At 42.8% G+C, this 27,767-nt stretch overlaps 1 protein-coding gene across 1 annotated transcript in view; it reads left to right on the forward strand.

The window, feature by feature from the left end:
* The window catches only part of LOC124753577 (pickpocket protein 19-like), a 193,270-nt gene extending 168,396 nt beyond the window's left edge, over nucleotides 1-24,874 (forward strand). Inside the window, exons 7-8 of the mRNA XM_047249019.1 lie at nucleotides 17,947-18,156; nucleotides 24,675-24,874. Of these exons, the coding sequence (XP_047104975.1) occupies nucleotides 17,947-18,156; nucleotides 24,675-24,874 (410 nt within the window). The remainder of the gene's footprint in view (nucleotides 1-17,946; nucleotides 18,157-24,674) is intronic.
* The last annotated feature ends 2,893 nt before the right edge of the window (nucleotides 24,875-27,767 follow it).

Genomic DNA, 27,767 nt, shown 5'->3' on the forward strand with positions numbered 1-27,767 from the left:
TCGAAGAAGCAATGACGGAAAATAAAGAAAGGCACACGAATGAAATTAATATTCAAGGTGAAAGGATGTCAGTGATACGATTCGCTGAAGACATTTCTGTCCAGAGTGAAGTGAAGAAGAATTACATGACCTTCTGAACGGAAGAACAGGCTAATGAGTACAGAATGTAGACTGACTGTAAGTCGAAGAAAGAAGAAAGTAATGAGAGATAGCAGAAACGAGAACAGCGGGAAACTTAACATCAGGACTGATTGTCACGAAGTAGATGAGATTAAGGGCTTCTACTACCTAGCAGCAGTGACGGTCGGAGCAAGGAGGACGTCAAGAGCATACTAGCACTGGCAAGAAGGGCACTCCTGGTCAAGAGAAGGCTTCTAGTATCGAACACAGGTCTTAATTTGAGGAAGAATTAAGTTTGGAGCACAGTAGTGAGACGTGGACTGTGGGAAAACCGGAACAGAAGAGAATCGAAGTATTTGAGATGTGGTGCTACAGACGAATGTTGAAAATTAGGTGGACTGATAAGGTAAGGAATGAGGAGGTTCCACACAGATTCGGAGAGGACAGGAATATGCGGAAAACACTGACAAGGTGAAGGGAAAGGATGATAGGACATCTGTTAAAACATCAGAGAATGACATCCATGGGACCAGCGGGAGCTCTATAGGGCCAAAACTGTAGAAGACAGAGATTGGAATACTCAGCCGAGAATTGAGGACGTAGTTTGCAAGTGCTACTCTGAGATGAAGATGTTGGCACAGGAGAGGAAGACTGATCACTCACAAAGAAAGACTGATGAGTGAAAAAAAAGCTCTATCGAAAATAATGTACAAATGGCTGAAATCGAGGATTCGCGACAGGTAATATGCATGCATGGTCTCTATATGTGCGTGTGTAGCGGCGGACGGTTGCGATTCGAACGCACAACAGTTTAATTGTTCGACTATGAATTACGTTGCCGAAGGTGCACATTTTGTAGCTACGGGCAGGGGCAACTCTCACTTTCCAGCATGCTAAGTTCAGTCGACTCACTGCCAACTAACAAATAATTTAGTGCTAGGTTAAAAAAATAGCCGAAATATACAGTTTGTAGATGTCCTGGCATGGTGTTGGTACGTATCAGAGTTTTTTCATTTAATCGTATGGTGATTTTATACAATATACAATTGACATAAGACAACTGATTTTATACAATATACATGTGATATAAGAGAAGATTAAACCTTAAAGTCCGTGTTTTTCAGCCAATTAAATAAGCTGGGTGTGAGAGTGAACAAGTCGTCGGGAATTCCACGGTATGAATGAAGTGGACAGCGTTGGACTAGATGTTCACTTGTCCGCTCTTCTTGATTATATTCACACATTGGTGAACTGATCCAGCCCCATTTGTTCCTGAAGTAGCTACAACAACCATTTCCATTTAAGGTGGCACCAGAGCTTCATCGGTAGGCCGAAACCTTTTGGCTTCTTTGTGGGATCAAGGTGATGGGCTCTTGTTCCCAACGTTTTTGTTGACCATTCATGCTTCCAGCTTTCATTTAGATCAAAACCATCCGCGATGAGTTGTCCTGCAGTAACACTTGCTGGTCTTCTTGATCGCAATCGTTGCTGCTGCGGATGACAGAATTCCTGGTGCAGTGGTAGAGAGGGTGATGCAGAGACTTTCTTGGCCTCCCTCAGTAGAGCTTTTTTCTGCCTTAAATGAGGTGGAGGGATGTGACTCAATACAGGTAACCAGTGGCATAGGGTTGATTTGATGGAACCAGTAATGCTGTGCATTGAGTCGTTCAGTTTTGTGTCTGCGTTCTTCACATGTACACTTTCCAAACAGACAGGTGCACAGTACTCGGCAGCAGAATACACAAGATTGTTGCCAGTTAAACGCAGACAGTCAGCAGAGGTTCCCCAGGTGTTACCACTGAGCTTATGTAGTATGTTGTTCCTTGCAGCAACTTTATGACAAAGCTTGGTGATGTGCTTTTGTAGCTCAGGGTTCTACCTAGAGTGATTCCGAAATATTTTGGGAAAGGATTGTACCTCAACGTTTACCCATTGAGCAGAACTCTTGGTTTGTACATTGCAGCACGATTCACTAGGTGGGAACAAGACACGTCAGTTTTTGATGTGCTTGGGATCAATCTCCAGGTCTTAAAGAAAGCTGACATCTTCTCCAGATTCTCCATAAGAATTCGTTCACCATCTTCGAAATTACTGCCTTGTACTACTAGTGCGATGTCATCAGCATACATGAATTTAGTTGATGTTGTGGTTGGTAAATCATTAATGTATAAATTGAATAGTGATGGGGCTAAAACAGATCCCTGTGGTAGTCCATTATTTAGTTTCCGTTTGTGGCTTTTAGAGCTGCCTAGAAACACTTCAAATTGCCTTTCACTAAGTATGCTCGATATTAGATCCACAATTTCTCGACTTGGTACAACTTGCAGTAGCTTGTAGATCAGTCCCTGTCGCCAGACAGTGTCATATGCGGCTGTCGGGTAGATGAAGACAGCTGTTGATTTAAGATGGCCTTGAAAACCTGCTTCAATATGGGTTGTTAAGGCAAGAACTTGATCGGTGCAGTTGCATTCTTGTCTGAAGCCAGCTTGTTCAGGAGGGGTAGCAGCCTCGACGCACAGTGCTGATTACGAGGACTCATTCCAAAAGTTTGAATGTACAATTGAGTAGCGCTATAGGGCGGTAGCTTTCAGGGCTGTCTTCAGGCTTTCCAGGTTTGAGAGTGGCTATAACTTTCGACAGTTTGGATTGTCTGGGAAGTTTGTTCTCTTTGAGTATGTAAGTGAAGAGCAAAGTGAGCCAGCGTATGCAGTGTGGGCCCATGTTCTTAATAAATTCATTATAGATGTTGTCGGGGCCAGCAGCCTTACGGACTTTCAGTTGCTTGACAGCACTTTCTACTTCCACTATGTAAAAGGGTCTGGAAAGCGGCTCTTTTCTTAGGGCACTGCACTTGAGGTTAGAGAGGTTACATTCTACTGCTCTGGTATGATTCTTGTCTCTCTTTGCCCTTGTGAGGTCTGCAATCCGGTTGGCAATGAGGTCGGAACTCAATTTAGGATACGGCTTTTTGAGGTGTTGCTTGCCAGTTAGCCCATTCAAGACTCTCCATGCTTTCCTACTTGACTTGGCAAAGTTCATTTCTTTAAGTGTTCCTTCCCATTTCTCTCGTCCGTTCTTGTTTAAAGAGTAGAGTAGCTGTGAGCCCACTGTTTGATTTCTAGAACTTTGGTATTCTCGAAATAAAGCCTCGCTTTCTTGGTTCCAGCCAAGCACATATTCCTTTCTGTAACCCCTAGGAATGTTCGACTTAGAAGCTCTGATAATTAGTCTAACGAATTCATCGTAGTTGTTTGCTGTTGTCTGTAAGTTCTTCGTTGCTAAGTTGGAGTCCAGAACTTATGAGAATCCATCCCAGTTAGCAGGGGGAATTGAGTTTACAAGGGAAATTTTTAAACCAATTTCTGTCATAACAGGACGGTGTTGGCAGTTTGGGAAGTTAGACAGAACAGTACGAGTGGCGTTAAGTAGTTGATCTAGCTTAACTTCGGACACAAATACCAAGTCTGGGTTGTAATCCTTATTCCAGCGTGCAGAATGGAAGGTTCCCTTGTCTTTCACATCAAAGACCAAGTGCATGCTGGTAGTTTCTGTCCATAGAGCTAGTGACTCCCCATTGACATACACAGTGTCGTACCGCCAATCCGTGTGATGGCTGTTAAAGTCTCCAGTGCATATACAACGGTGATAGAAAGCCGGCAGAACTGTGGAGGTCCAATTCACAATTGGAGGCTTGTACAGCTTGACAATTTTAAGTCGTTTACCAGGATTACTATTGTGTATACGTGGTTAACTTCTGTACAATCAATAACATCTACTCCGTTGAGGCTTGACTTCACATAACTGGCTATTCCATCTTGTGGATGGTGGATAGCTTCGATCAGTGTATAGCCAGGTATTCGTCCTCTATGCTGAAGATCTTGCTCATCTTTGGTATGTGTTTCTTAAATGCTGACAACATCAGTGTTAAGTTCATGTAGTTGCTTCTGTAGATACTCACATTTGGCAGAGCTTATGCCTTCAATATTAAGCTGCATAATAGATCTAGGTGTTTCTCGTCTCTAGTTGGATGATCCTGAAAACGACGGTTATTAGTTATGTTTCCGGGCATATTGTAAACCACCTATGACATTGCTGCTCGTTTAGCACCACCCAGGGGTCACGTGTAGGGTAATTCAAGCTATACCTACGGGAGTAAACAAAAGTAGCGAAGTTCATCGGGTAAACAATAAGAGCATATACTTATGGGAAAAAATATCAGAGATGCAGCTGAAATCAGCTTTGTACACATGTCAACTCCTTATTGCTGATCTCTACACGGTAAAGTGGAAGTCAGGTGAACCTGTAGATCTGTGCCAGACTTAGAGATTCCATCAAGTGCATCGCCACATGAGTCTGCAGACAAGGTCTCTGATGCACTGTAGCAGTACACAAAATTGTTTCCAGACTGCAAGTTTCCAATCTGCACCACTTGGTTGAGTTTCATCTAGGTACGAGGCGAGTGTTACTATACTTTCAATGAACTTCCTATCCAAAATGCATGCATGTAGATCATCGCGAGGATGGGAATACTTAGGATTTTTTAGTAGGCTGGTGTACAGGACACACAAACATCGTCGTGCAAAATCAAACAACGCGTGGGTATGCCAGAATATGCCCATATACGAACGGAAAAATATGGAAGAAATATGAAAAATTACATAAAATCCGTAAAAATTGAACAAAACCTGGTATAATTACGACAAATTGATCGGGAATAAGTAAAATCAAGGGAACTACGTAAATTGACTGAGAATATCAAAATTTAAAAAAAAGTACTGTGACATGCGGGGAGTTGAGATGGGTTGGGAGAACCCAGACAATAAAGAACGAGAAAAGTTTAAAAATCATGCTCTGCCTGCATTCAGTTTTAACCCTCGCCCTGAAAACTATGTGGGTTTTCGTAACACGTACTTCTACATAGGCGACATAAATATTACACAGTGGCGTTGTATTAAAGCAGGCAAAACACATATATCCCGATCCATAACTGTGTTCTCACACATAAAGTCGAATATAGATATTACCGAATTACGGTTTGTTCTTACAAACAATGTTATGCCTAGGTATCAACGAAAAGAATCAATGCGTTTTTCAGACTTAAGCCATTCCCTAGAGTGTTCTGCAGGAGGGCGGACCGATGCCACATATCTCACCTTTAACAGTGTGAAAGGGTGTACTTGAGAGACGTGGTGTTACGACGAAATTACTTTATTGCCCTACACATGAGCAAAACTATCTAACATCAGACCAGGACTTCTTCGTGCAAGACGAATGCTACCATAGTCGTGGTGATAGTATTGTAAACAGCGATAAGACGGTTACATCTCCTTTGGCTGCTGATTGTGTTGCTTACTCCCTCGTAAGAAATTGCTGCCACTTCGTGTGTATTTTCGTGCAGCAGGGCGTGGATGGTATCTCAGTGTATCAGCTACGGAAAATATGATTGTCGGTTTTTCCTCGCTTTATTTCCTGGTGAGACATAGCCGCACTCATCTAAAACAGATATTACTATTAATAATACGCAGGACGACGCGTGAAGTGTAATTGAAGGTATGTACGTTCCCGACTTAAAAAGATGCTAAAAATCCATTAATTTCCTAAGAGACAGAACAGCAGGCTCCTGTCTTTGCACTAGTTGGTTTATAAACAGCTCGGGCAGCGAATATACACAGACGATACGTTCCTAGGACACGAGAATAATGTAAAAGGAAATAGTTTCATCAGTTTAAAGTTCGTCACCGTAGTGACAGGGTGGTTGTATGTCTGATGTTGGATAAATATATCCTGCATTAAAGTATTAAGAGCGTTGTATTCCGCATGGCTGATACTCTGGAAATCATATCGCTTTAACAACATAGTATTTTTATGTGCAGAACCGTGTAGCCATATGAGTTTATGCTCTTCGATCATTTCTCTCATGCCAGTACCTTCCTGGTACTGACCCCAGAGAGTGGAATAATACCTCAGAGTTTATAGCACAGTGATTTACTTGAAATGTTTCGAACCCCATCCATCTGAGACTGCATCACATATAAATCACACATTTCTTCTTATATCATCGGAACACTCTCAAGTCTAGTATATACCGATAAAAGACCCTACCCTCGCCGACATGCAGGCATCTGGAGAGATCTGGTATAGTTTGGTGTATACGGACGAAAGGATGTACTGAACTTATCTGCATTCGCAATCTATTATTTGGTACTTGCAAGGTGGTGGAGCCGTGATTTAGTGATGGTACATCAATTGGGAAGCATTCTACTGTATTATTGGCTGGCGTTAAAATTATGGAACAACTGGTAAACTGCAGTACATATTACAGTACACAGTCCCATATCAGTGATGTCTTTCCTATCTCATCCATCCACTAGTACGCTGTTGATTACGACATAATGATTGACTGACACCACTTGATTGAGATGAAGAGAGCCTTAACGGAACACTGGATATCTTGTATTTGACACTGTGGAGCGTGGGATTAACTGCAGAGGTCATCATCTTCAACATGTTGTTTGGAAGTGTTCCTAAATGCTGCAGACTCTGCCTATTTCCATATTCTGCGATGCCGTACACATATTTCTTTCACCAGTAAGGTAACAGTACATCTTTTTATGTCTACTGCCTTTTGCGTATAGCACCTTTCGGTAATGGTCGACTCCCGAACAGGAATCATGTAGGTGACTGCAAAATGAGGAAACAATGCTCTTTGAAATGGAACACTGAAATTTCTGCTACCCCATTGCTGTGGAAGATGAGATTTATAGGTCTTCACCTTTAGATAACTGATGGAAGTGTTCTGCAACACTGCAAACTCTTCCAGTTTCCATACGTTGCGATTTCTTCCACATTTTTGTCAGTGAGAAACGTCGCCGTTTGTTTTATTTCTATCAACCTGTGTGTTGTGAGAGCTGCATAGTTAACACCATGTGATATTCAGCTTTCTGTAAGAGCCAATGGATCGAATCATGTTAATGTTGGTTTAGCACCCGACACAGACCATGACTATGAAGTCATAGCAGAAAATCAAAGAGTATAGTAGTGTACAAACCAGTAGTCATACACACCTTGGATGTGTTACAGCTGAGAATACAATGTACTAAACGGCTTTTGAAAGAACAATACAGGAACCATCTCTTGGGGTTGATAGTCTGTTGGATATGGTCTTCATCAAGTGCATTCAACAAAACTATACGGGTCTGTGCAAGTGACTTCGACCACTGGCCACCAGCTCCAATGGAGCAATACATGTATTTGTAATATGCTCGATGTCAACACACAGAGAGTATTTGCTTTTTGATATACCACAAAAGAGAGACGCAAAAAAATCCTATAAGAGATTCTGTTACACGTGGGTGGGAGTGGGGATGGGGGTGGGTGGGGCTGGGGGTGGGTTGGACGTTGGATGCATATATTTCTCTCAGAACTACACCGATTTTGCTCATAAAACTATTACAAATCGGCTGCATCTATTCTCATGGAATTATGACTGTTTTTATTGTAGTTGTCATGACTGTGTGTTTAAAAATTGGCGTTACAGTAAGTCTTATGTTATTTCATATTTCATAATCTCTGATCATTAGGTAGATACCACTTGAATTATAGCTCACTGTGGGACCTCGAAATGATAATGGTTTTCGTGATATGTGAGTAGATTGCATGAAACAGGCTGTGATGGTCAAATTGCTTCAAAACTAGTATGCAAGAGTCTGCCGGCATTGCGAATGATTGTCTGCTGTATGATAGAAAGTTTACAGATTGGTCAGTAGAGGGGAATTACGAAGCGCCGGCCGCGGTGGCCGAGCGGTTCTAGGCGCTTCAGTCCGGAACCGGGCGACTGCTACGGTCGCAGGTTCGAATCCTGCCTCGGGCATGGATGTGTGTGATGTCCTTAGGTTAGTCAGGTTTAAGTAGTTCTAAGTTCTAGGGGACTGATGACCTCAGATGTTAAGTCTCATAGTGCTCAGAGCCATTTGAACCATTTTTGAATTACGGAGCAAAAATGTCAAATGTAAGCAGACGGTATTTGCTTTCAATGTATCGAAAGAGAGAGATGCGGTAAAACCTTATAGGTCGTTCTGTTACAAGACAGGCTCTCACGATTTATTTCGTAAATACCGGTGTGATATAGCATTGTATTGGTAAAACAGGACCTGCCTTAGTTTACTAAACAGCAACATCTTCTTCAATTATAAGTTTCTTGTTGTCGAATGTAAAACATTGTGTTTTTTCCAACATGTGAGCAAATGGCGTGAAAGGCTGTATTCTGTAATTTTATTTCCCATGTCTGAAATGTTTGTAATACACACATGCATGACAGTTTATTTACAGACACTGATTTGAACACGAGAGATGCTCTCAGAACCCATGTGCTAGCAAGAAAAACATGTGATGTCATCTCGGGGTGGAAGTGGGAATGGGGTAGGTGGGGGCAGGGGTGGGGTGGGCATTCGGGGTGTTGTATTGGGTAATTAATTGAGCAGTCTAATTAATTTGCATATCAACTAGAGGTAAAACACTAGCAACACCATCTCCCTACTGTTGACAGCCTATAAGCAAAATATGTTGTTGGGTCCACACTGTCGCCCTAGAGCACAAATATAAGCCTGCAGTCCTCACTCATATGTTTGTAGCTCCTAGTCCATCTTCATGTATAGGGAAGGTGAGGGTGTTGTGGCAGACTTTAAATAGGAATCCAGCAGTAAGGTAATATCCAAATGCTGGCTGCAGACTGTGTGTCATCACTATCAGCAGTGGGAGAAACTGAGCCATGAGTGTCAACTTGGTGACACTTTAGTAGGTCCATGCATTGAAGTAGTATCTGGTAAACTTCAGTGTGTTTCCCCTGCTGTAATCGTCTGTAGTTTGCAGTAGCTGTGGCACGTATGTCTCATGTAAATACAATGCCGAAATATCTAATCACATCCACCTCTGGGAGGAATACCACGCAGCCCTCCTGGAGGCCCCTTCCAACATGCGTTGCCGCCGGCTTGCTGCATTCATGTGGCTTCTCGTTGCCACAGCATGTCGTTAGATCCTTTCAAGCATGCAGCACACCTCACCTCCTGATTGGGCCAGCAGTAAAAGGTGATCAGCATATGCTCTGCAGTGGAAGGTGTGCCTCCTCAACGTAATCCATGAGAGTCTGTGTTGCAGCCTTCATATGAGCCGTTCCAGTAAGGTCGCATAAAAATCGTGAAGAGTGAGCTTACCTTTCGAAGCGAACGCCAGATGAGCACGGAACCTGCTGTACATCTATTTACAAATACACAGGATGATACTCCGTGTAAAAGACGCAAAATTACATCAAAGAAGTGAAGTGGGAAGCCCATGCGAGCCAGAACCGACTTAAGAAACTTCTGCTTCACTCTGTCTAAATCACGTTCGAAATCAATAAGATCACAGCAGTCATAGGCAACAGGATGCGGTGAGAGCTATCAAACCCTTAGATTCGCCAGTGGCTGTTTGCACATTGATCTCTCCTGCCTGTGTCGTTTGTCTACTGAAAGTACTAGTGGCAGGACCTTCCTTAGGGAAGGGAGCCGAGCGAAATTCTTATAACCAGAATTTTACATTGTAACCTGGCAATAGCCCTCAATGACTCGACCAATTGAAGGCTTGTGTATCAGGTTGAGTAATCCATCGATGGAGGCAGGTGGCATGCAAAAACGTTGGGACATCGGCTCTCCGTATACGGCGATCCGGTATAGCAGCATCAGTGTGCAATAAGTCCGACAGAATTCGAGCAACGGTCATCTGGTATGGGTAAGTTGTTAAGTGCACCCTTTTCTAGTGCATTATCAATCATCATCCTGCATAATCTCTGCTAAAAATGACATTGCTGCTATGTCTTCGAGTGTGTGCGACACGTGCTGCAAAATGTCGTTGTAGTCCCCGTCCTCTGTATTCTCGTCTGGTAAAATCGGCCATAATGGTCTACAAAGGCTTCCACAATGACCACATGGATCGTCAAGAATCGACCATCATCAAAAGTGAGGTCCGTGATTAATTGTCGTCGATAATGCTCTGCAGAAGCATTCACAATGGGCGCCTGGTTCGTTAAAGATCGACCGTTCGCCTGTAGTGATGTCCTTGATTAATTGTCCTCGATTCTATCAAGCACGATGTTCCGCATAGATGAGATTTCACTGCACGCTCGATCTTGACGCAGCCACCGCACAACGAGCCCTTCCAATTTACGCCGCGTAAGAGACAATATTTTGGCTTTAATCAGGCGGCTTGCCATCTACTGCCTTGGTAATGGCGGTTGGTATGCGAGTTCGCAAAGCGTCATTTAATAAAAGTCCTAACTGTGACGATGCCATGCAGCAATGTTCTATCCATGTTTTATTAGCACCTGCTGGAAAACCAGTTTTGCACATTCCATCTACCATGCAGAGTAGAAGGATAACGTGTAAGACGTCGTTTACAGATACCCCTGGGCCATCGATAATCTGACGGCGTTCCTGGTCCTGGAGGTGTGCTGCTTGCATCTTCCAGATCCCAAGGCTGTGCCTACCCGTTTCTGCTGTACATATGAAGGGGCTATCGCCTGAGAAGGCAAGTGGCCATGGTTCGGTGTCCAACACTGCGAGCCGAGATCATGTGAGACACACATGCGATCAAGACGACTAGCCGACTGACTGGTAAGATACATGTGTTCGAGGCAGTCTCCCAGGTATCAATGAGAATTGGGGCTCACCCCAATATCCGAAGCTCTTGACAACCAGAAAAAAGTAGAATTTGGTCTTTGGGGTGGAGTACATGCTTTAATAGTTGCCGAAGATATATTGATCGTAACAACAAAGAAGCAGTGGGACGACTCCCTCCGAGTAGAGCTGCGATCTCTCGCGGCCTTTGTCGGTCCGTGATGGAGGGTAAACGTTAACAATACATGCACCCAGTGCAGTGATCACCAGCCTCCTGGCTGAATGGACGTAAGTCACTTCTTCGATTTCAATGCTGTCATGCACTAGTATCGCCATACTACTGCCAGTCTGACAAACCAGTGTCATACATGTTGCATAACCACATAAATCTGGGAGAGACACTAAGTACAACTCTTGCAGTAAAGCAAAGTCACTATCCGACACACAAAGCGTCTTTGGCAGAAGATGTAGTTTCACCATTGCTCTAACAAAAATAAATAAATAAAAAATAAATAAAAAAACTGTTCAAATGTGTGTGAATTCCTAAGGGACAAAACTGCTGAGATCATCGGTCCCTAGACTTACGCACTACTTAAGCTAACTTATGCTAAGAACAACACACGCACCCATGCCCGAGGGAGGACTCAAACCTCCTGGGGACGGGCCGAGCAATCCGTGACATGGAGCCTCAAACCATGTGGCCACTCAGCGCGGCTACTCTTATCGTATTGAGATGAAATGTGGTGTAACGATAAGCCTGATATCAAACTGCAGATGCTGAGTTATTCATTAGGTCAGAAATGTCGATTAAGTACCACCTTGCGTCGTACATTCAGCCATCCCTGAAGCTATAGCTGGAACCATTCCTAAAGTGCCAGCTGATGCAACTTGCATGGCATCATCATCCTGCCCCCAAGCCGTTGAACACAGAGCGAGTCCGTCTTCCATCACCTTCTCAGGGCGTGGGACGGGTGCCCCATCTCCGTCATGTGGGGGCGGCACCCTCCTCGCATATCAATGTCCAATCACTCAGCTGGGATATGTACAAAAAAACTTCCAGAGTCCCACGCTGCAGCTGGCAACGGTTGCCTCTGTGGGAGCATCGTCTTGGAGGTTGGGGTCCACACACTCCAGCGCCTGGCCCTCAACCTATTCGTAAGTTCCCCCGCGCCTCCTTTTACAGCGCCTTGGGGATCACTGCTTTTTGACGTGCCATTCTGTGTCGGACGAAGGCAGCAACTCACGACACTCCGGCACAAAGACTACAGCTGGTACGGCGGTTACTGCGTGATCCAGTGTTGGATAGATTCGGATCAGAGGTGTGCGTCCTTCCGACATCTGGAAGAGGTTTTGAGGTTGCCCGTCATAAATGACGATGGCACGACAGCCTCCGATATGTAGATATGAGATAACATCTCAAGTTCAATTCTGACCTGTCAGACTCCGTTTAGGACAGGATATGTTCGGAATTCAGTCCATCTTTCCGCGACATGGCTATACATCGCGCTGTAGCGGCAAAGAATGCTTTAGGGGCGAAGAACTGACTCAACGTCTGCCACTGAAAGTTCAGCGGAACGTTCGAATATCCCGATTGTGTGGAGTCCCAAACCAGCTTGACCGCCGTCCACAGTACTAACATTGCCATCAGCATGGCAGAAGTAGAGGCACTGTTTCGTCTCACAAAGGATCTGTTCACATGCTAGGACATATATCCATCGTGAACAGTACAGTCTACGTAAGCAGACTGCACTGTTCACGATGGATAAATGTATGCTGATGATGTCAGCCGCCAGAATGTTGAGCTGTTCTCGTAAAAATCGTTCTACTTTGAGTGCTTCTGGTAGTGAAAATTCGTTTGGGAACGTAAATTCGAGGTCAATTTTCTGTATTGATTCGCCTTGCTGATCTGTATGCTTAAGCTGGCGCCTACGAAACGGACAACCACTGGGAAAACAACACAAGTATTCACTCCATGACGAGGACGCAAACAGTACGTCTACACTTCTGCACTACCAAAGGAAAACTGGCCACTTCGGCTATCTGACACGTCTCCCAGATTGACCTAAACCTCCATATGTCACCATACGTCGACGTCTTGCACTCGCACAACTGCTGTGGTTCCTACACAGGGAAAGACTTATTTATTATTGTCGAAGCCTGTTTAGGCACATGATACTATTTTGCAGTGGCTGTGTTTTTCGGTGCTCTATATGACGTTTGGAGGTTTTGTTTGATCCGGGAAATGTGTTCAGATAGCCAGAAAGGGTTAAGGCTGCAACTCGTGTAATGTGGGTAACCCTGGTTCGAGTCCTGGTCTGACACAAATTTTCCTGGTCTGCTATAAATTTGCTGAAAGACATTGTATAAAACACGGAAACTGCAAAATAGTAATTAAGTTATCGTGAAGCTGTGATTAATATTCCCAGATGCTTAAAGAGATGCCTGAAAAATGTACATCTGTGAACCCTACATAAATTCTAGTTATTTTGTTCTATGCAATAAATACTTTGCATAAGTGAAGAGGTGCTCCAGAATATTGTGCCAAAGACATCGGCGAACAAAAGCATGCAAAATGTTAACTCATTGCTTATAGAACCCCAATATTGGCAATTATTTTATGGCAAAAGTAGCTGAGCCTAAACATTTTAATTGGTCTTTCCTGTTCAACTTTCAATATGTGGACCTAAAAATTCTGTGTTGCGTGCCTTTGGTCCGTATGGACGAGTTATTAGCCGCGACAGGTGGAACAACGTCAGCGGCTGATACTTATTCAAGAGGGTCCGTGGAAAAATACAGAAATCCGATCCCGTGTCCCCCAGAAAATTCCACACCGTCTTCCGATCAGTTATGAAGAAGCGCAGAAACGGCGACTGACAATCGGATGCGCCTGCTTCTGACTGCTGTTGCTGTTTAGGAAAGCACATGACAAAGTGCATTTGTTCGCCTTGCCTCTGCAATTTCTGTGATGCTGTGCTGTTCCACCCGCTGCTAGACAGTTCGGAGAGGAACGACTTCTAGACGTCCTTCAAAAGCATCATCTGTAGTTTCGGTCAGAAATTAGCTCGCCGATCTGTCTGCTCAGCGCTTCAGCCTTGTCCGTGAGGTATTCGTAATCTGCACGCGTCATTATCGATACAAGGCTGCATGCCGCCGCTGCTGAACTACATGAGGACGACACGATCTCCGCGTCCTGGATTCTATTTGCCAGATCTGGCCACATCTCCGACTGGGACGCTATAACGACCTTTACCGGTGCTCCGCAGTGATGCGCGCAACAGTGTATCCGGTACCGTACGCGCGCCGACCTTGCTGAGCAGATGTCGGTGGTACTGCGACAGCTCTCTGTTCTCGATGTCTTCCTGCGTAAGTACTTACCCCAATTGCTCTTCCTCTGAAGCTGACACTTTGCGGATTTACTCTGTCTTGAGCGGCTCGTATGATTCTGTCTCCGGAGCAATGGTTGTTACGTCTTGTACTTCTGCAGAGTAACAGTGGTCAAACTGACTGATCAACAATGCGAATTTTGTGGAGTCAACTGCTACTCCGGCGCAGAGAAAACTTGCCTCAACTTTAGTGAACTATAACGCTGGATTGCAAGGCTGAAACGGGGGTAGTTACACAGTCAGCCTTGATACTGCGGGTATGTCTACCACTTCGGAACATTCTTGACTCTTGAAAATTCGGTAGTAATCCCGATGAATCGCTATTTATTCTCAAAGCTCAGCCAGGTACATATAAGAAATATTAATCTGCTACATCATGAACAACATTTCATTTAGAATAAACCAGGTATCGTTGCACATGCTGATCAATCCAAACATATAATGAAACGAGGTAGGTACAATCGTTCGCAGAGATAGGTATATCAGCCAAGTTAAGTAAAGTTTTTGTTGGAACAAAACAGTCATAGAGCGTCGCTCTGCAACAAAGAGAAAGTTGGTCACAGCGCTCCTGGTGGCCAGCACTCGGACTCTTTTGACAGCTTTCGCCGAACAAATCAGCTGACGACTTGTTATTGATGTGTGTTGATTTCTGCCACTTCAGGTTCACTAACTTGTCATTACCCCATTCAGGTATACGTCATGGGAAGTATATCTTCATATTCCTTTGCAACTACTGGAACAGTACCGGTATGAGAATCTGCTTCTGTCTGCAGCTCCGCCACCCCCCCCCCCCCCCTCAGCTCCATGTTTATCCGCTTTATAGCAGAATTAACCCAGGGTTGGTGAAGGCGAAATGGAACCTCCACAAAACCCTTATTTTGTCCAGTTTTTTTTTGTCCATATTTTTTTAGCCAGGCCGTTTCCAGTTTCCTCAGCTGAACTGGTATATCAGAGTAGACATATTACTGAATGAATGACTAGCGAAATATCGTTCTACAATGTAGGATGCATATATGGTGGGTTATACTTGTATCTTGTAGCCGACTTACTCAAATCTGAAGATGGTGCGAAGAAACCGAAGCCGATCACAATTTTACAAATATATGCAATCTTGATGGAGAATAAAATTCGTTGTACAGCCCTCGATTGCGGGTTTCCTCAAATTAGACAATAGTCAGTGTTTGCAAAGAATGTCTAACTACAGTTCGTTCGCTGTGTAGCTTTAACGATGCCAGGGGATGTACGAGGTGCAGCCAACCCCCCTTCCCCTCACACCCCTCCCCCGCCCTCCCTACCATCCCCGAGTCCTCGCCCTCCACATCCGAAGAAACAACCACCAATTTGTATGCCTCCATTATCACTAGATAAGCAAAAGAAATTTTGATATTGAGTCTTTATCGTACAGTCCAGAGACAAGGGAAGAGGGAGATGGGTAGGGGTGCAAAAAACATAATACAAAAATCTTTATTCGATGAAAATATCGTGTTAGACTAGTTTTTGTTAAAGGCACAAAAATTATAAATCATACAACTCCAATATCTACACTGCTTACATCTGTTATCTGTGGTATTTCTCCTGCGGTTCACAAGCGTGAAAAACTTGTCAGTTGGAGTATTTTTCTGTTTCGATAATTGAAAAGTACATTGAGGATTCCGAAGAAATCTGAATATATGCGACCTTGTTCATTCACCACATGCCGCTTAACGATTGTGTAAGTGCCGAAGTAGTTGTCAAATATTTACCAACTATTTACTATTGAACGAAGTAGAAAATTCTACGCCCATTGGGTCCACGAAGGTTGCATTAACAAAGAACAATGTAGCAGCTTCTCACATAGATCTATACACCGGTACCAATCTGTACTTAACCTAATATTGTTACTTTTCATCACTGTCAGATCTTAGGCAAGAAGAATTCAGGAATATTAAGCAATAGTGTGAGAGCCAAAGAGCAACAAAAGATAAATAAATAAATTTTAAAAATCCCTTAAAATTCCTTAATCTTCCACATTTTATTTCAAGTTTACGAAATTCATCTGTCTGTTCATTTGATTAAAACGTTCTTTGGATGGCTATTAGCCCTGAAGCCCTAGCGCTGCCGAAGTGTAAGAGACTTATAAACGACCGCACTCATTTCCAAAAACAGCACTGACAAAAACCTTCGCTCTGAACTCCGCAGAACATGAAAATGGCCTTTTACATTGCGCAAGTAATCTGCCACGCGCCTCCAGATGTCTAATTTCAGACATCTGATCTAGTGTCGTGCTTGAGCACGACTCAAACAAGTGTAGCAGTTTACATTACATCTCGAGAAATCGCAGGAGCTGTCGATTGTCATGTTATCTAGCTACAACTATTGGTACTGTCTCCATGGCGTGTGTTAGTATTGATAATATACTGTGGATTTTAAAAGTAAAAATAAGTGCGAAAAACGGACTGCAGTCAGTATCTTTTAGGGTACAAGCTGTCTAGAGACATCCGTTGGTACTATCTCGAAGATGGGTCTCGCTGTTGGAATTTATTTTCGTGTTTCCAGTTACAGTCAGTTTAATATTAATAAATTTGTTTCATTTAGTAGGCATTTAATTCCTAATTAATTTTCTTCCTTGTTTAATATGAATCTTACCATTTCATTTTCAAGCTAATTAAAAGCTGATTACCTCACAGTTGCTGTATGCACAACCATTCTCTGAAGTAAAAGTGGTGACGTCGGGAAACAAAGCGTGAGAGAGATGGTTGGCGACTTGGTGTTCCACAAGGATCCATCTTAGGGCCATTGCTTTTTCTTGTGTACATTAATGATCTCTCATTAGTTACAATTCCAGAAGCAGAGTTCGTTTTGTTTGCAGATGACACAAGTATTGCAATAAATAGTATGTCGAGTGTAGTTCTAGAAAGATCTGCTAATGATATTAATAAATGATTTAAAGCCAACTCACTGACATTAAACTTCGAAATGACTCACTATATGCAATTCAGAACCTGTAAGAGGTTTCCACCCAGCATATGCGTAAACCATAAAGTATGAAGAAGAGCAGATGGAAGAGGTTGACAGTCTTAAATTCCTGGGATTACAACTTGATAATATATTCAGTTGGGAGGAGCACACCACAGAATTGCAGAAACGCCTTAACAAATCTGTATTTCCAACTCAAGTGTTAGCTGACATAGGCGACATAAAAATGAAAAAGCTTGCATACTTTGCCTACTTTCATTCCATAATGTCATACAGTATAATATTTTGGGGTAACTCTTCAAGTCATACAAAAGTTTTCAGAGTCCAAAAGCGTGTAATATGTATTATTTGTGGAGTAAATTCACGGACGTCCTGTAGAAGCCTCTTCAAAGAACTGGGTATACAAACTACTGCCTCTTAGTATATTTACTCCTTAATGAAATTTGTCCTAAACAATATATCTCTTTTTCCAACAAACATCTCAATTCACACATACAATACCAGGAACAAATATGGTCTGCACAAGGACTTAAAAGCACTTACTTTAGTTCAAAAAGGGGTCCACTACTCAGGAACACTCATCGTCAATAATTTGCCAGCAAACATAAAAAATTTAGTTACAAATAAAGATCAGTTTAAAAGGAGCCTGAAAGACTTACTAGTGGCCAACTCCTTCTACTCCATTGACGAATTTTTTAATAGAAACAAATGATGTATTGTATATATTCATACTATTAGTATTGTTATTTCAGCTTTAAAGAAAATTGACATGTTCCACATCCACGAGGGTCTCCTCAGCACGGATGTATGGAACGAAGAACTAATCTAATCTCTAATCTAAGGGGAGACGCGGCTCCCGGAGGCGGCGCCGCCGCGCTGCGGCCGCTGCCTGCCCGACTGCCAGGAGGCGGTGTACAGCGCGCGGCCGGCCGTCGCAAGGGACAGCAACCCGGCCGGCGCCACCGCCGCCGCCTACGTCGACGTCCATTTCTTGCAGCCCTACACCATCAAGTATCGCCGCGTGCTCACCTTCGACACGCGTCAGCTGCTCGGTAATCTAGCATCGCAACAGAAATCTCTCCATGCTGTTGCTCTTTACATCAGTACTCCTCACGTGTTACATTGTCAATTTTTACATCCATTCTGTCTCAGTTGCTACTACGATGCTGTCTAACTTGTAGATCAGAACAGCTAATACCCATCTTTTGCACTGAATTTTTAAACTATTTTTAACCAAACATGTTTCACCAACAACTCACTCCACTGAGACCCTATACAGTTCCCATGACGGCGCGGTTAACCTAGCAGCATGGTCGAGCGAAGCAAACAACGAGATCGTCACGTACAACTGATGGGGAACTCATCTGTCGAGCCCAGAGGTGGCATTGTGTGCGTCCTCAACCACAATAACGTACTTGTAAATAGTGTAAAAATTAAGACAACGTGAAAGTAGCACAGGTACAGAAATCAGTCGTAATGATTTCATTGCACGTCTAGGATTCCGTAATTGTGTGACTATCTTCTGTGGTAAAAAGCACTTGAAGAACGAGTTACAATAAGGTGATATACATACCTTGTTAAAAGTACAGTTGCACAAGCTTTAAATGTAAGACAGTCATAAAATACGTACCAGTAAATACAAGTTAAAACATTAAAAACACTTGTTTATGCTCATAGTCCCAACTGGACTATGCGTGTCACTTGTTGAGTTCACAATGAAGTCGCTGTTTGGAGTTACAGCAGAGCTACCTTTAATGTACATCATACCAGTCTACAGCGCCCTCCTCACATGTATGATACATTTACAACATCTATTAACTTTGCCTTTCCTCCACAATAAGTACATTTTATCATTTTATTCATTACTTTATACTTTTTAAAAACATGAAACAAATAACGGGGTTTTAGCTCAAAGCAGTGACAAATATTTTACAATTTTACATGGTGGTAAATGTGTGAACTAGCCAGTGGCGTCAGTTACTGCTGCACATTTCACAACTGAACATAATTTAAAAATACAAAACACATTGTTCAAAGCCGGCCGCGGTGGTCTAGCGGTTCTAGGCGCTAAGTCCGGAACCGCGCGACTGCTACGGTCGCAGGTTCAAATCCTGCCTCGGGCATGGATGTGTGTGATGTCCTTAGGTTAGTTAGGTTTAAGTAGTTCTAAGTTCTAGGGGACTGATGACCACAGATGTTAAGTCCCATAGTGCTCAGAGCCATTTGAGCCAACATTGTTAAAATACCTAAGTTAATAAAATTTTATTAAAACCAAATACAGTTAACGGAATTGGAACAGGCAAAAGTAGTTCTAAGAGTCGTACAATCAGCAGCATGTCGAAAGGCGGCGAATCTTTGTGCTTTAAAATGCTCTCTCCTATGAGTTTCGTATACAAATCCACTATAATTTACACAGTTTGGTCTTATAACTAATAAACCATCGACTACATCATCTAATAACGTCGGAAGTACAAAACACTTGTCTCCAGAAACTTTTAACTCATATGCGATCTGGGAGGTGTGTAATCATAGCTGGGACATTATTGTCAGATAAGTGCATCTTTTGGGATTGGAGCACAGTAGCCCAGTTTGGATTATGTGCACATACAAGTGCTTTCAATGTTTTAACTTACATTTACTGGTCTGTATCTTATGACTGACTTACATTTAAAGCTTATGCATTAATGAGGCATGCATGTTGTCTTATTGTAACAGACTCTTCACATGTTTTTAGGACTGAAGTGACCGAAACCTAGATATGCAATAAAATCATTGCGCCTGACATGTGTACCCCTTACTACTTAAAATGAGTACAGTCGCTGGACACAACTATTCCTCTATGGAATGAAACCTGATAACCTAAAAGTGCTGCCAAGAAATGCTACATAATTCATAACAAAATGTTTCCATTCATCTTTCTTTTTGTAGACTACTGAAAATACCAATACAATGCTGTGAAACATGTATGGCGAAAAACGATACTAAAAACTTAGTTGGAACAGACAAGTAATGTCTATCCTTATTTAGTAGATTAAAGTTTCTTTTTATGTGACTATACTACTTTCTTCTATTTCTGCTCATATTTTATACTGTTGGTATTTTCAGAGCAGGATATAAGCACATATGACGATTGCAGAAACCACGACGAACGATGCATATGATTAAAATGACCTCGTCTCACAGATTAGCTACATGTCAACCCGCAACGCTGCTTTGAGTCATCAGTCTTCTGGCTGGTTTCATTCGACCGCCACGAATTCCTCTCCTCTCGTTAGGATTATCAAACTCTGTATTTTCTTTAGCTTTGAGCATTCAAGTCATCAATAATTGTTGCAAGAAGAATATGTTAAACAGTTCTTGAGTTACCCTTTTGCACATATGTTCGATTTGTCGACTTGCAGCTGAATTTTCAAGTCAGGTGAGCAGTGTTACCCATCCATTTCGTAAAGACCATGTAACTTCCCTCACCACTTATTACTGGGCGTTGTCATGTGGAAAGTACACGTGCTTTTTTAAATTTTTCTTTTACTTTTTTTAAAGGTAGAGCAGTATCTCAATACGCGTACCTATTTTTTCCTGCCTCATGTTCTTTCGCGAAAACCACACTCACTTGAAGCGACAGCCAAGGGACTCACTACACAAGGAAACTACCCTCTGGCTCTCTCCCTTCATATTTTAAAGATTGTGTATTAGAGCCGCAATCCTCTCTTTACCTTCAAAGCCGGTTGAGACAAGGTCTATCAATCTATGAAACTTTCTTTGGCCTTCTGACAACCTCTATCTCGAAGATGTGTGACTCGTTCGTTGCATCTGTAAAATGCAGGGTATGGCCAAACTCAGCCGCAATAAAACACATAAAACACTTAAACGATAGACTAATAACAGCGAAGGAATCACACCAGTAGAAATAGATCTACCAAATAACATTTAATTACTGTAAATGAATTGGTTCTATTTTCCATGGCGCAAAATGTAAGCAAGTTTCACCAAGCTTACAGACCATTCTCCCCCTCCAGCCGCCCCCCGCCCCAGCACTGGAAAAGTATGCAAGTTGCAGCACGTCTTTCTCCAGTCTGTGATCCAAAGTCTCTTATTCCATTCTCTATTACAATACCCTTCCTTATGATAGAATGCCTCAATATTTTACATACGCCCACACGCTCTTCTAACATAAATTAAATACTCCAATATTTTACCTTCGCATCAGCAGCGTGATGCATCATTGCCAAAATCTTCACTCGTTCCTACTGCTCTCCAGCTTTTCTCTCGCCACCAGTGCACACATTCGGCAACACTAATTTCCGTCTTCTGTCCAAGTCTCACCTCCGTCTCCTTATAATTATTTCCCTCTTTGAACAGTCGCATACTTCTACTTCCAATCGTAGAGCTTGAAAGTTGCATCCCGCTTCTGGATCAGAGTCGAGAAGCGTAAGTGAAATGCTGGTAATAAAACAAATATTTGGGAACACAAGACTAACGAATGTAGTGCTCGTTCTTTCCTCTGAATTCTTAATATAACTCATCATTGAGTTGCCCTCTGTGCGCAACGATAACTTCTTCACAGTGGGAACAACCTTAGGTGTGTACCAGGTGATATTTATTATTAGTGGGTCGCCTAACCATGGAAATGTTGTGGGACATTTCATAGCACCCTGGAATCTAAGTCAATACTGAGATTAACAGATACTTATTTCCTCTAATGAATGGCGAAAATCACGGTGCGAATTAAAAAAGGACAAAACTCTCTAAAACACAAATCAAAATGCTAAATGACGCTAACACTTTGGCGAGGCATCAAAAAGTGTGGAAGACTGTATGGTGAAAGCGCAACAAGATCTGCTCATCTGTGCAGTTCACGAAATCAAAGTTAACAATACAACAAGAATATAGAAATTTTAACCAAATTAAGCGACACATGTTGCGTGGCGAAGTAAGCAACTAGGAAGCTGCTTACAACATGGATCGTGCTGTTGCAGTCGTTAAGTCACAGTTCCCCAGAACCATACTTTCTAAAAGAACTCTATATGTTGTGGAGGACAATGCTGTTGCCAATGTGATGGAAATAATATCACTTATTACATGAGAAAATGGGGAAACGTTGCAGATTTTTTCCACTTTCGGTATACAGAACGCAGCTTAACAAATAAGATGCAGTGGCGGGGCGACTCTGTGCGACTGGGTACACCAAATTTTGGAACGAAAGTAACAGACCTTCCAGCACTCGTCAGGCTGTACCTCAGAGTCTCGTCCTTTGATATCCGAACAGAGTAGGCAGAAATATCACGCTCAATTATTTTGTGGAGATGGCCGTGACGGCACGGTGTCTTCTGCTCAGGGCTAGATGAGGTGCTGGCCGACCGAATAACGCACAGAGCAGGGCGCAGCCTTACTTCTGCGAACACTGTGCAGCTCCCAGGGGGCCTTCGCCGTTCCTAACGAGATTCACTGACCGCCTCCTGCCAACAGCTTTCCACCTAACAAAACTGCATTAAATTAACCACGAAAAGATGGCAAGAATGAATCAATGTTGCGTAGTGATATGTGACAGTATTGTCACATTATCGCTTCATTTGTCTTTCAAAAACAATAAAAACTTTCTTGACAGTAATCCTCATTTGTCACCAGCATACAGCATCCCAGAAATTTACTCAAACAATCAACTGCGTCAGTAAACGAACGCCAACAGTTGTCCATCAGGATTATTGAAGAAAGAAAGGTGTGACATTGCGTGTTCCATTTACAATAGCATTATCACCAGAGAATAAATATGATACCTCAGATTTGTAAATAAATACAGTGCATTAGCAAAATCGAAATATACCTCAGAAACTTAGTTCCATAAAATTATGAGTTAGATGGGGTACACATTGCAGGCTTAATGTTTAACTGACTTGATCAATCAAAATTTTCTTGTGTTGCGTAATGAAAAAGCTGTATATAACAAGTATATTTCTAGAAGCTGCGCCCACTAGTTTCAACTTGTGACGCATTACAACAAAAGAATGATTAGATGTCATAAAAAAAATAATTCCATGCTGGGATGTTAAAATTAGAGTAATAACTTGGAACTTCCTGCAGATTAAAGCTGTGTGCTGGACCGAGACTCGAACTTGGGACCTTTGCCTTTCACAGCAAATGCTCTAGTGACTGAGCTACTCAGGGAAGTTTTGCAGGAGACCTCCTGTGAATTCTGGAAGGTAGGAGATGAAGTACTGGTGGAAGTAAAGCTGTGAGGACAGGTCGTGAGTCGTGGTGTCGTGGTTGGGTGGGTGAGGCGATAGTGCACTTGCCTGTAAAAGGCAAAGATCCAGAGTTCCAGTGTCGGTCCAGCACACTTTTTTACTCTCCGAGGAAGTTTGATATCAGTGCACACTCTGCTGCAGAGTGTAAATTTTGTTCTGGGAATCATAATGTGGTTGTATTAATGTGTTACTAGGAAGTCTAATATCTAGCGAATTTTGGGTCAAACGGAGGTGTTACGGACATGGTGGCTGATAACGAGGCAACGACTAACAGCAGTTAACATGACATCCCCAACAGAAGAGAAAGTCTACTTATTTGTGTCTACTGTTTACAAGTTACATATGTGCAAAGAGACGAAAAATAAATGAAATATACAGATATTTAAAAAATAGAATCTAGTGGCATCTGAACGGGCCAGATGTAATTGTTGCTTAATAAATATGACGGAGAGAAGAATAGACATGGGAACGAGCTGCACCACTAAATGGTGGCCTCTGCCACTAGTTTACATGGAAAAATAAATGGTTACGAAAAATTAGTTTTAAAATAAGTTAATTTTATTTGTTCTTCACAAAATTAAGTATTTTCACATGGACTTTATTTACGGAATAATGTTCAAAAAGAATCCGGGTTCCCGGGTTCGATTCCCGGCGGGGTCACGGATTTTCTCTGCCTCGTGATGACTAGGTGTTGCGTGATGTCCTTAGGTTAGTTAGGTTTAAGTAGTTCTAAGTTCTAGGGGACTGATGACCATAGATGTTAAGTCCCATAGTGCTCAGAGCCATTTTTTTTGTTAAAAATTTTCTTCATCTGAGACATAGCTTAGATCATGTTAGGCTTTGCTCAGTTGAAAGGACGACCATCTCTTTGGCATAGAGCTCCCTGCTGGGTGGACTATGTGGACAGCACTATTGTGGCGATGCACACGACATTGCCAAGAGGCACGTGCCAGCAGTTGCCTTGTATCTTTATGTGCCGGCCAATCGCCGACCTCCTCTATAGCTGCTGCCGTGGAATCTGCTCGCATCTCCCTGCAACTCGTGTGATCCTGGAACATTTGTAGATGCCGTATATGTATTGACATATGTCGACGAACAAAATGATGTATAATTAATGGATATGCGCTTGATGACAGCATGTTGCCGAGATTCGTCGTGATACAGTAAATGTGACTGAAGCGGAAAAGTATTGTGTTTATAAAGCTATCTTTTTTATTTATTGTTCTTTTTACGATTTTCCTCAGTTTGTCGACAGCATGACAGTGTTGCAGCCTTAGCCTGGTAAGCACGTGTTGTGTGGGTGGTGAGACGGGTGTGCGGGTGCGCAGTGTCGCTGGGCGGCATCGCGAGCCTCTTCCTGGGAGTCAGCCTGCTGAGCGCCGCCGAGCTCCTCTACTGGGCGGCCCGCATCGCCGCCGCTGCCGCCGCCGCTGTCCGCCGCCGCTGGCCTGGAGCCTCACCTGCTCCACCATCTGCCGACACTTCCTGTACCACTCGAGGCCCCTGTACAAGGGCGGCCTTACCGTAGTCTGTAGGAGGGCGGGCCTAGACCCGCGAGTATGCAGTATTTTTAATACACTACTGGCCATTAAAATTGCTACACCAAGAACAAATACAGATGATGAACGGGTACTCATTGGACAAATATATTATACTGGAACTGACATGTGATTACATTTTCACGCAATTTGGGTGTATAGATCCAGAGAAATTAGTACCCAGAATAACCACCTCTGGCCGTGAAACGGCCTTGATATGCCTGGGCATTGAGTCAAACACAGCTTGGATGGCGTGTACATGTACAGCTGCCCATGCAGCTTCAACACGATACCATAGTTCATCAAGAGTAGTGACTGGCGTATTGTGACGAACCAGTTGCTCGGCCACCATTGACCAGACGTTTTCAGTTGGTGAGAGATCTGGAGAATGTGCTGGCCAGGGCAGCAGCCGAACATTTTCTGTATCCAGAAAGGCCCGTACAGGATCTGCAACATGCGGTCGTGCATTATCCTGCTGAAATGTAGGGTTTCGGAGGGATCGAATGAAGGGTAGAGCCAAGGGCCGTAACACATCTGAAATGTAACGTCCACTGTTCAAAGTGCCGTCAATGCGAAGAAGAGGTGACCGAGACGTGTAACCAATGGCGCCCCATACCATCACGCCGGGTGATACGCCAGTATGGCGATGACGAATACACGCTTCCAATGTGCGTTCACCGGAATGTCGCCAAACACGGATGCGACCATCATGATGCTGTAAACAGAACCTGAATTCATCGGAAAGAATGACGTTTTGCCATTCGTGCACCCAGGTTCGTGGTTGAGTACACCATCGCATGCGCTCTTGCCTGTGATGCAGCGTCAAGGGTAACCGCAGCCATGGTCTCCGAACTGATGGTCCATGCTGCTGCACACGTCGTCGAACTGTTCGGGCAGATGGTTGTTGTCTTGCAAACGTCCCCGTCTGTTGACTCAGGGATCGAGACGTGGCTGCACGATCCGTTACAGCAATGCGAATAAGATGCCTGTCATCTCGACTGCTAGTGATACGAGGCCGTTGGGATCCAGCACGGCGTTCCGTATTACCCTCCTGAACCCACCGATTCCATATTCTGCAAACAGTCATTGGATCTCGACCAAAGCGAGCAGCAGTGTCGTGATACGATAAACCGCAATCGCGATAGGGTACAATCCGACCTTTATCAAAGTCGGAAACGTGAAGGTACGCATTTCTCCTCCTTACACGACGCATCACAACAACGTTTCACCAGGCAACGCCGGTCAACTGCTGTTTGTGTATGAGAAACCGGTTGGAAACTTTCCTCGTGCCAGCACGTTGTAGGTTTTCGCCACCGGCGCCAACCTTGTGTGAATGCTCTGAAAAGCTAATCATTTGCCTATCACAACATCTTCTTCCTGTTGGTTAAATTTAGCGTCTGTAGCACGTCATCTTCGTGGTGTAGCAATTTTAATGGCCAGTAGTGTACTTTGGAAGACAAACTGTGACTTATTAGTAGCCTTAAAAACTTCAAGTTCCAACTCTGCAAAATACCTGTGTAATACCTACTTTTAAAGCATTCCCTTGAAAGCAAAACACCTGACTACACTATATTTTCTCCTTTCCGTGGGGGCTAGGTGGGGCTTGGAGGGATGCAGCTCCCCTTGCCTCCAGTTATGGACGCCTTTGCTCCTGCACCTCTTCTTTCTTCAGGACACACTAGTCTCAAGGGGCGTAAATAGGAGTCGATTAAACTAGTACAATCGCCTCATGTCTAAAGTATTTTTTGACGTATCAGAACATACAGCTGCCTTTCGTTTTTACTAAACACTACACTATCTCTGGATGTGTTTAGAGCCAGGCACCATTTTTGCTGTCATAACTATGCTGCTTTACACCTCTACCATTATGTGGGAATGACGGGCGCCCGCAGGTATTTGTGTCCCATACAGGTGATTCATAAATTTTGAGGATGTTGTTATCTGCATATCATTTTCTCCTATAGCTTTCTATAGCTTGCTTTTTGTAACTGTTCAGTGTTAACAAGCATAGAAAAGCGAACGGTATAATTAGGGTATACACTATTTTTCACATTCCAGTTCTGATAACATTTCTCACGTTTTGCGCTGTCGAACCACTACCACATCAATTTTCAAATCGATTTATGTGTAAACTGTATCGCCTTCCCGTTTATGCACAACATGTAGCATGATGCATAACACAGAACTGTACAATTTATTACAGAATCTAAATCATTTTGAGATCTATGAGAGATATAGGTGACATTTTTAGGGGTACATTAAATTTCTTCCACAATGTTTCTTCATCTGACTAAAGCCTAAACTGCAATATATCATCAAGAACAGGATTTGAATTTATTTTTCCTCATAAAGGCAAGTCATGTAACGCACACAACACAAAAAACAGTTAACATCGGTTTAGCATAATTAGTTTATAGTAATTTCGTAACATTCTTATTGACGAGCTCTTCTGTACTCTTTAGTTTTCTTTGTCAAGTACCTAGCTTTTCAACTGCATTTTTACGCCTTCAGAATTCATAACTATTTTTGCAGATTCGTCAAGTTCTTTGAAAATGGTGAATGAACCAGCTTAAATATATTTTTGACTCTTATTCCTGTGCAAATATTAATAGAAGAAACAATTAATTTCGATCAGCGGTAGTTCCTGAGATCTCTAAAGTCTAACAGTGAAATAAAAAATAACTGGATTTATTGTATTGTTCTAGCTTCAATAGAAATGTGTTAACTGGAGAGAAAGAGAATATAAAGCTTTTGTTATTTTTTAGTACAGTAAAAGAATAAACAGAATTAAAATAGTTTACAAATCATTTCACTTCCCTTCGAAAATAGTGGGACAGATATACAAAAAATATCACCTATTTATTAGCTGTGGTATTAATCAAG

The sequence above is a fragment of the Schistocerca piceifrons genome, chromosome 1 (assembly GCF_021461385.2).
Source record: "Schistocerca piceifrons isolate TAMUIC-IGC-003096 chromosome 1, iqSchPice1.1, whole genome shotgun sequence".
Lineage (NCBI taxonomy): Eukaryota > Metazoa > Arthropoda > Insecta > Orthoptera > Acrididae > Schistocerca > Schistocerca piceifrons.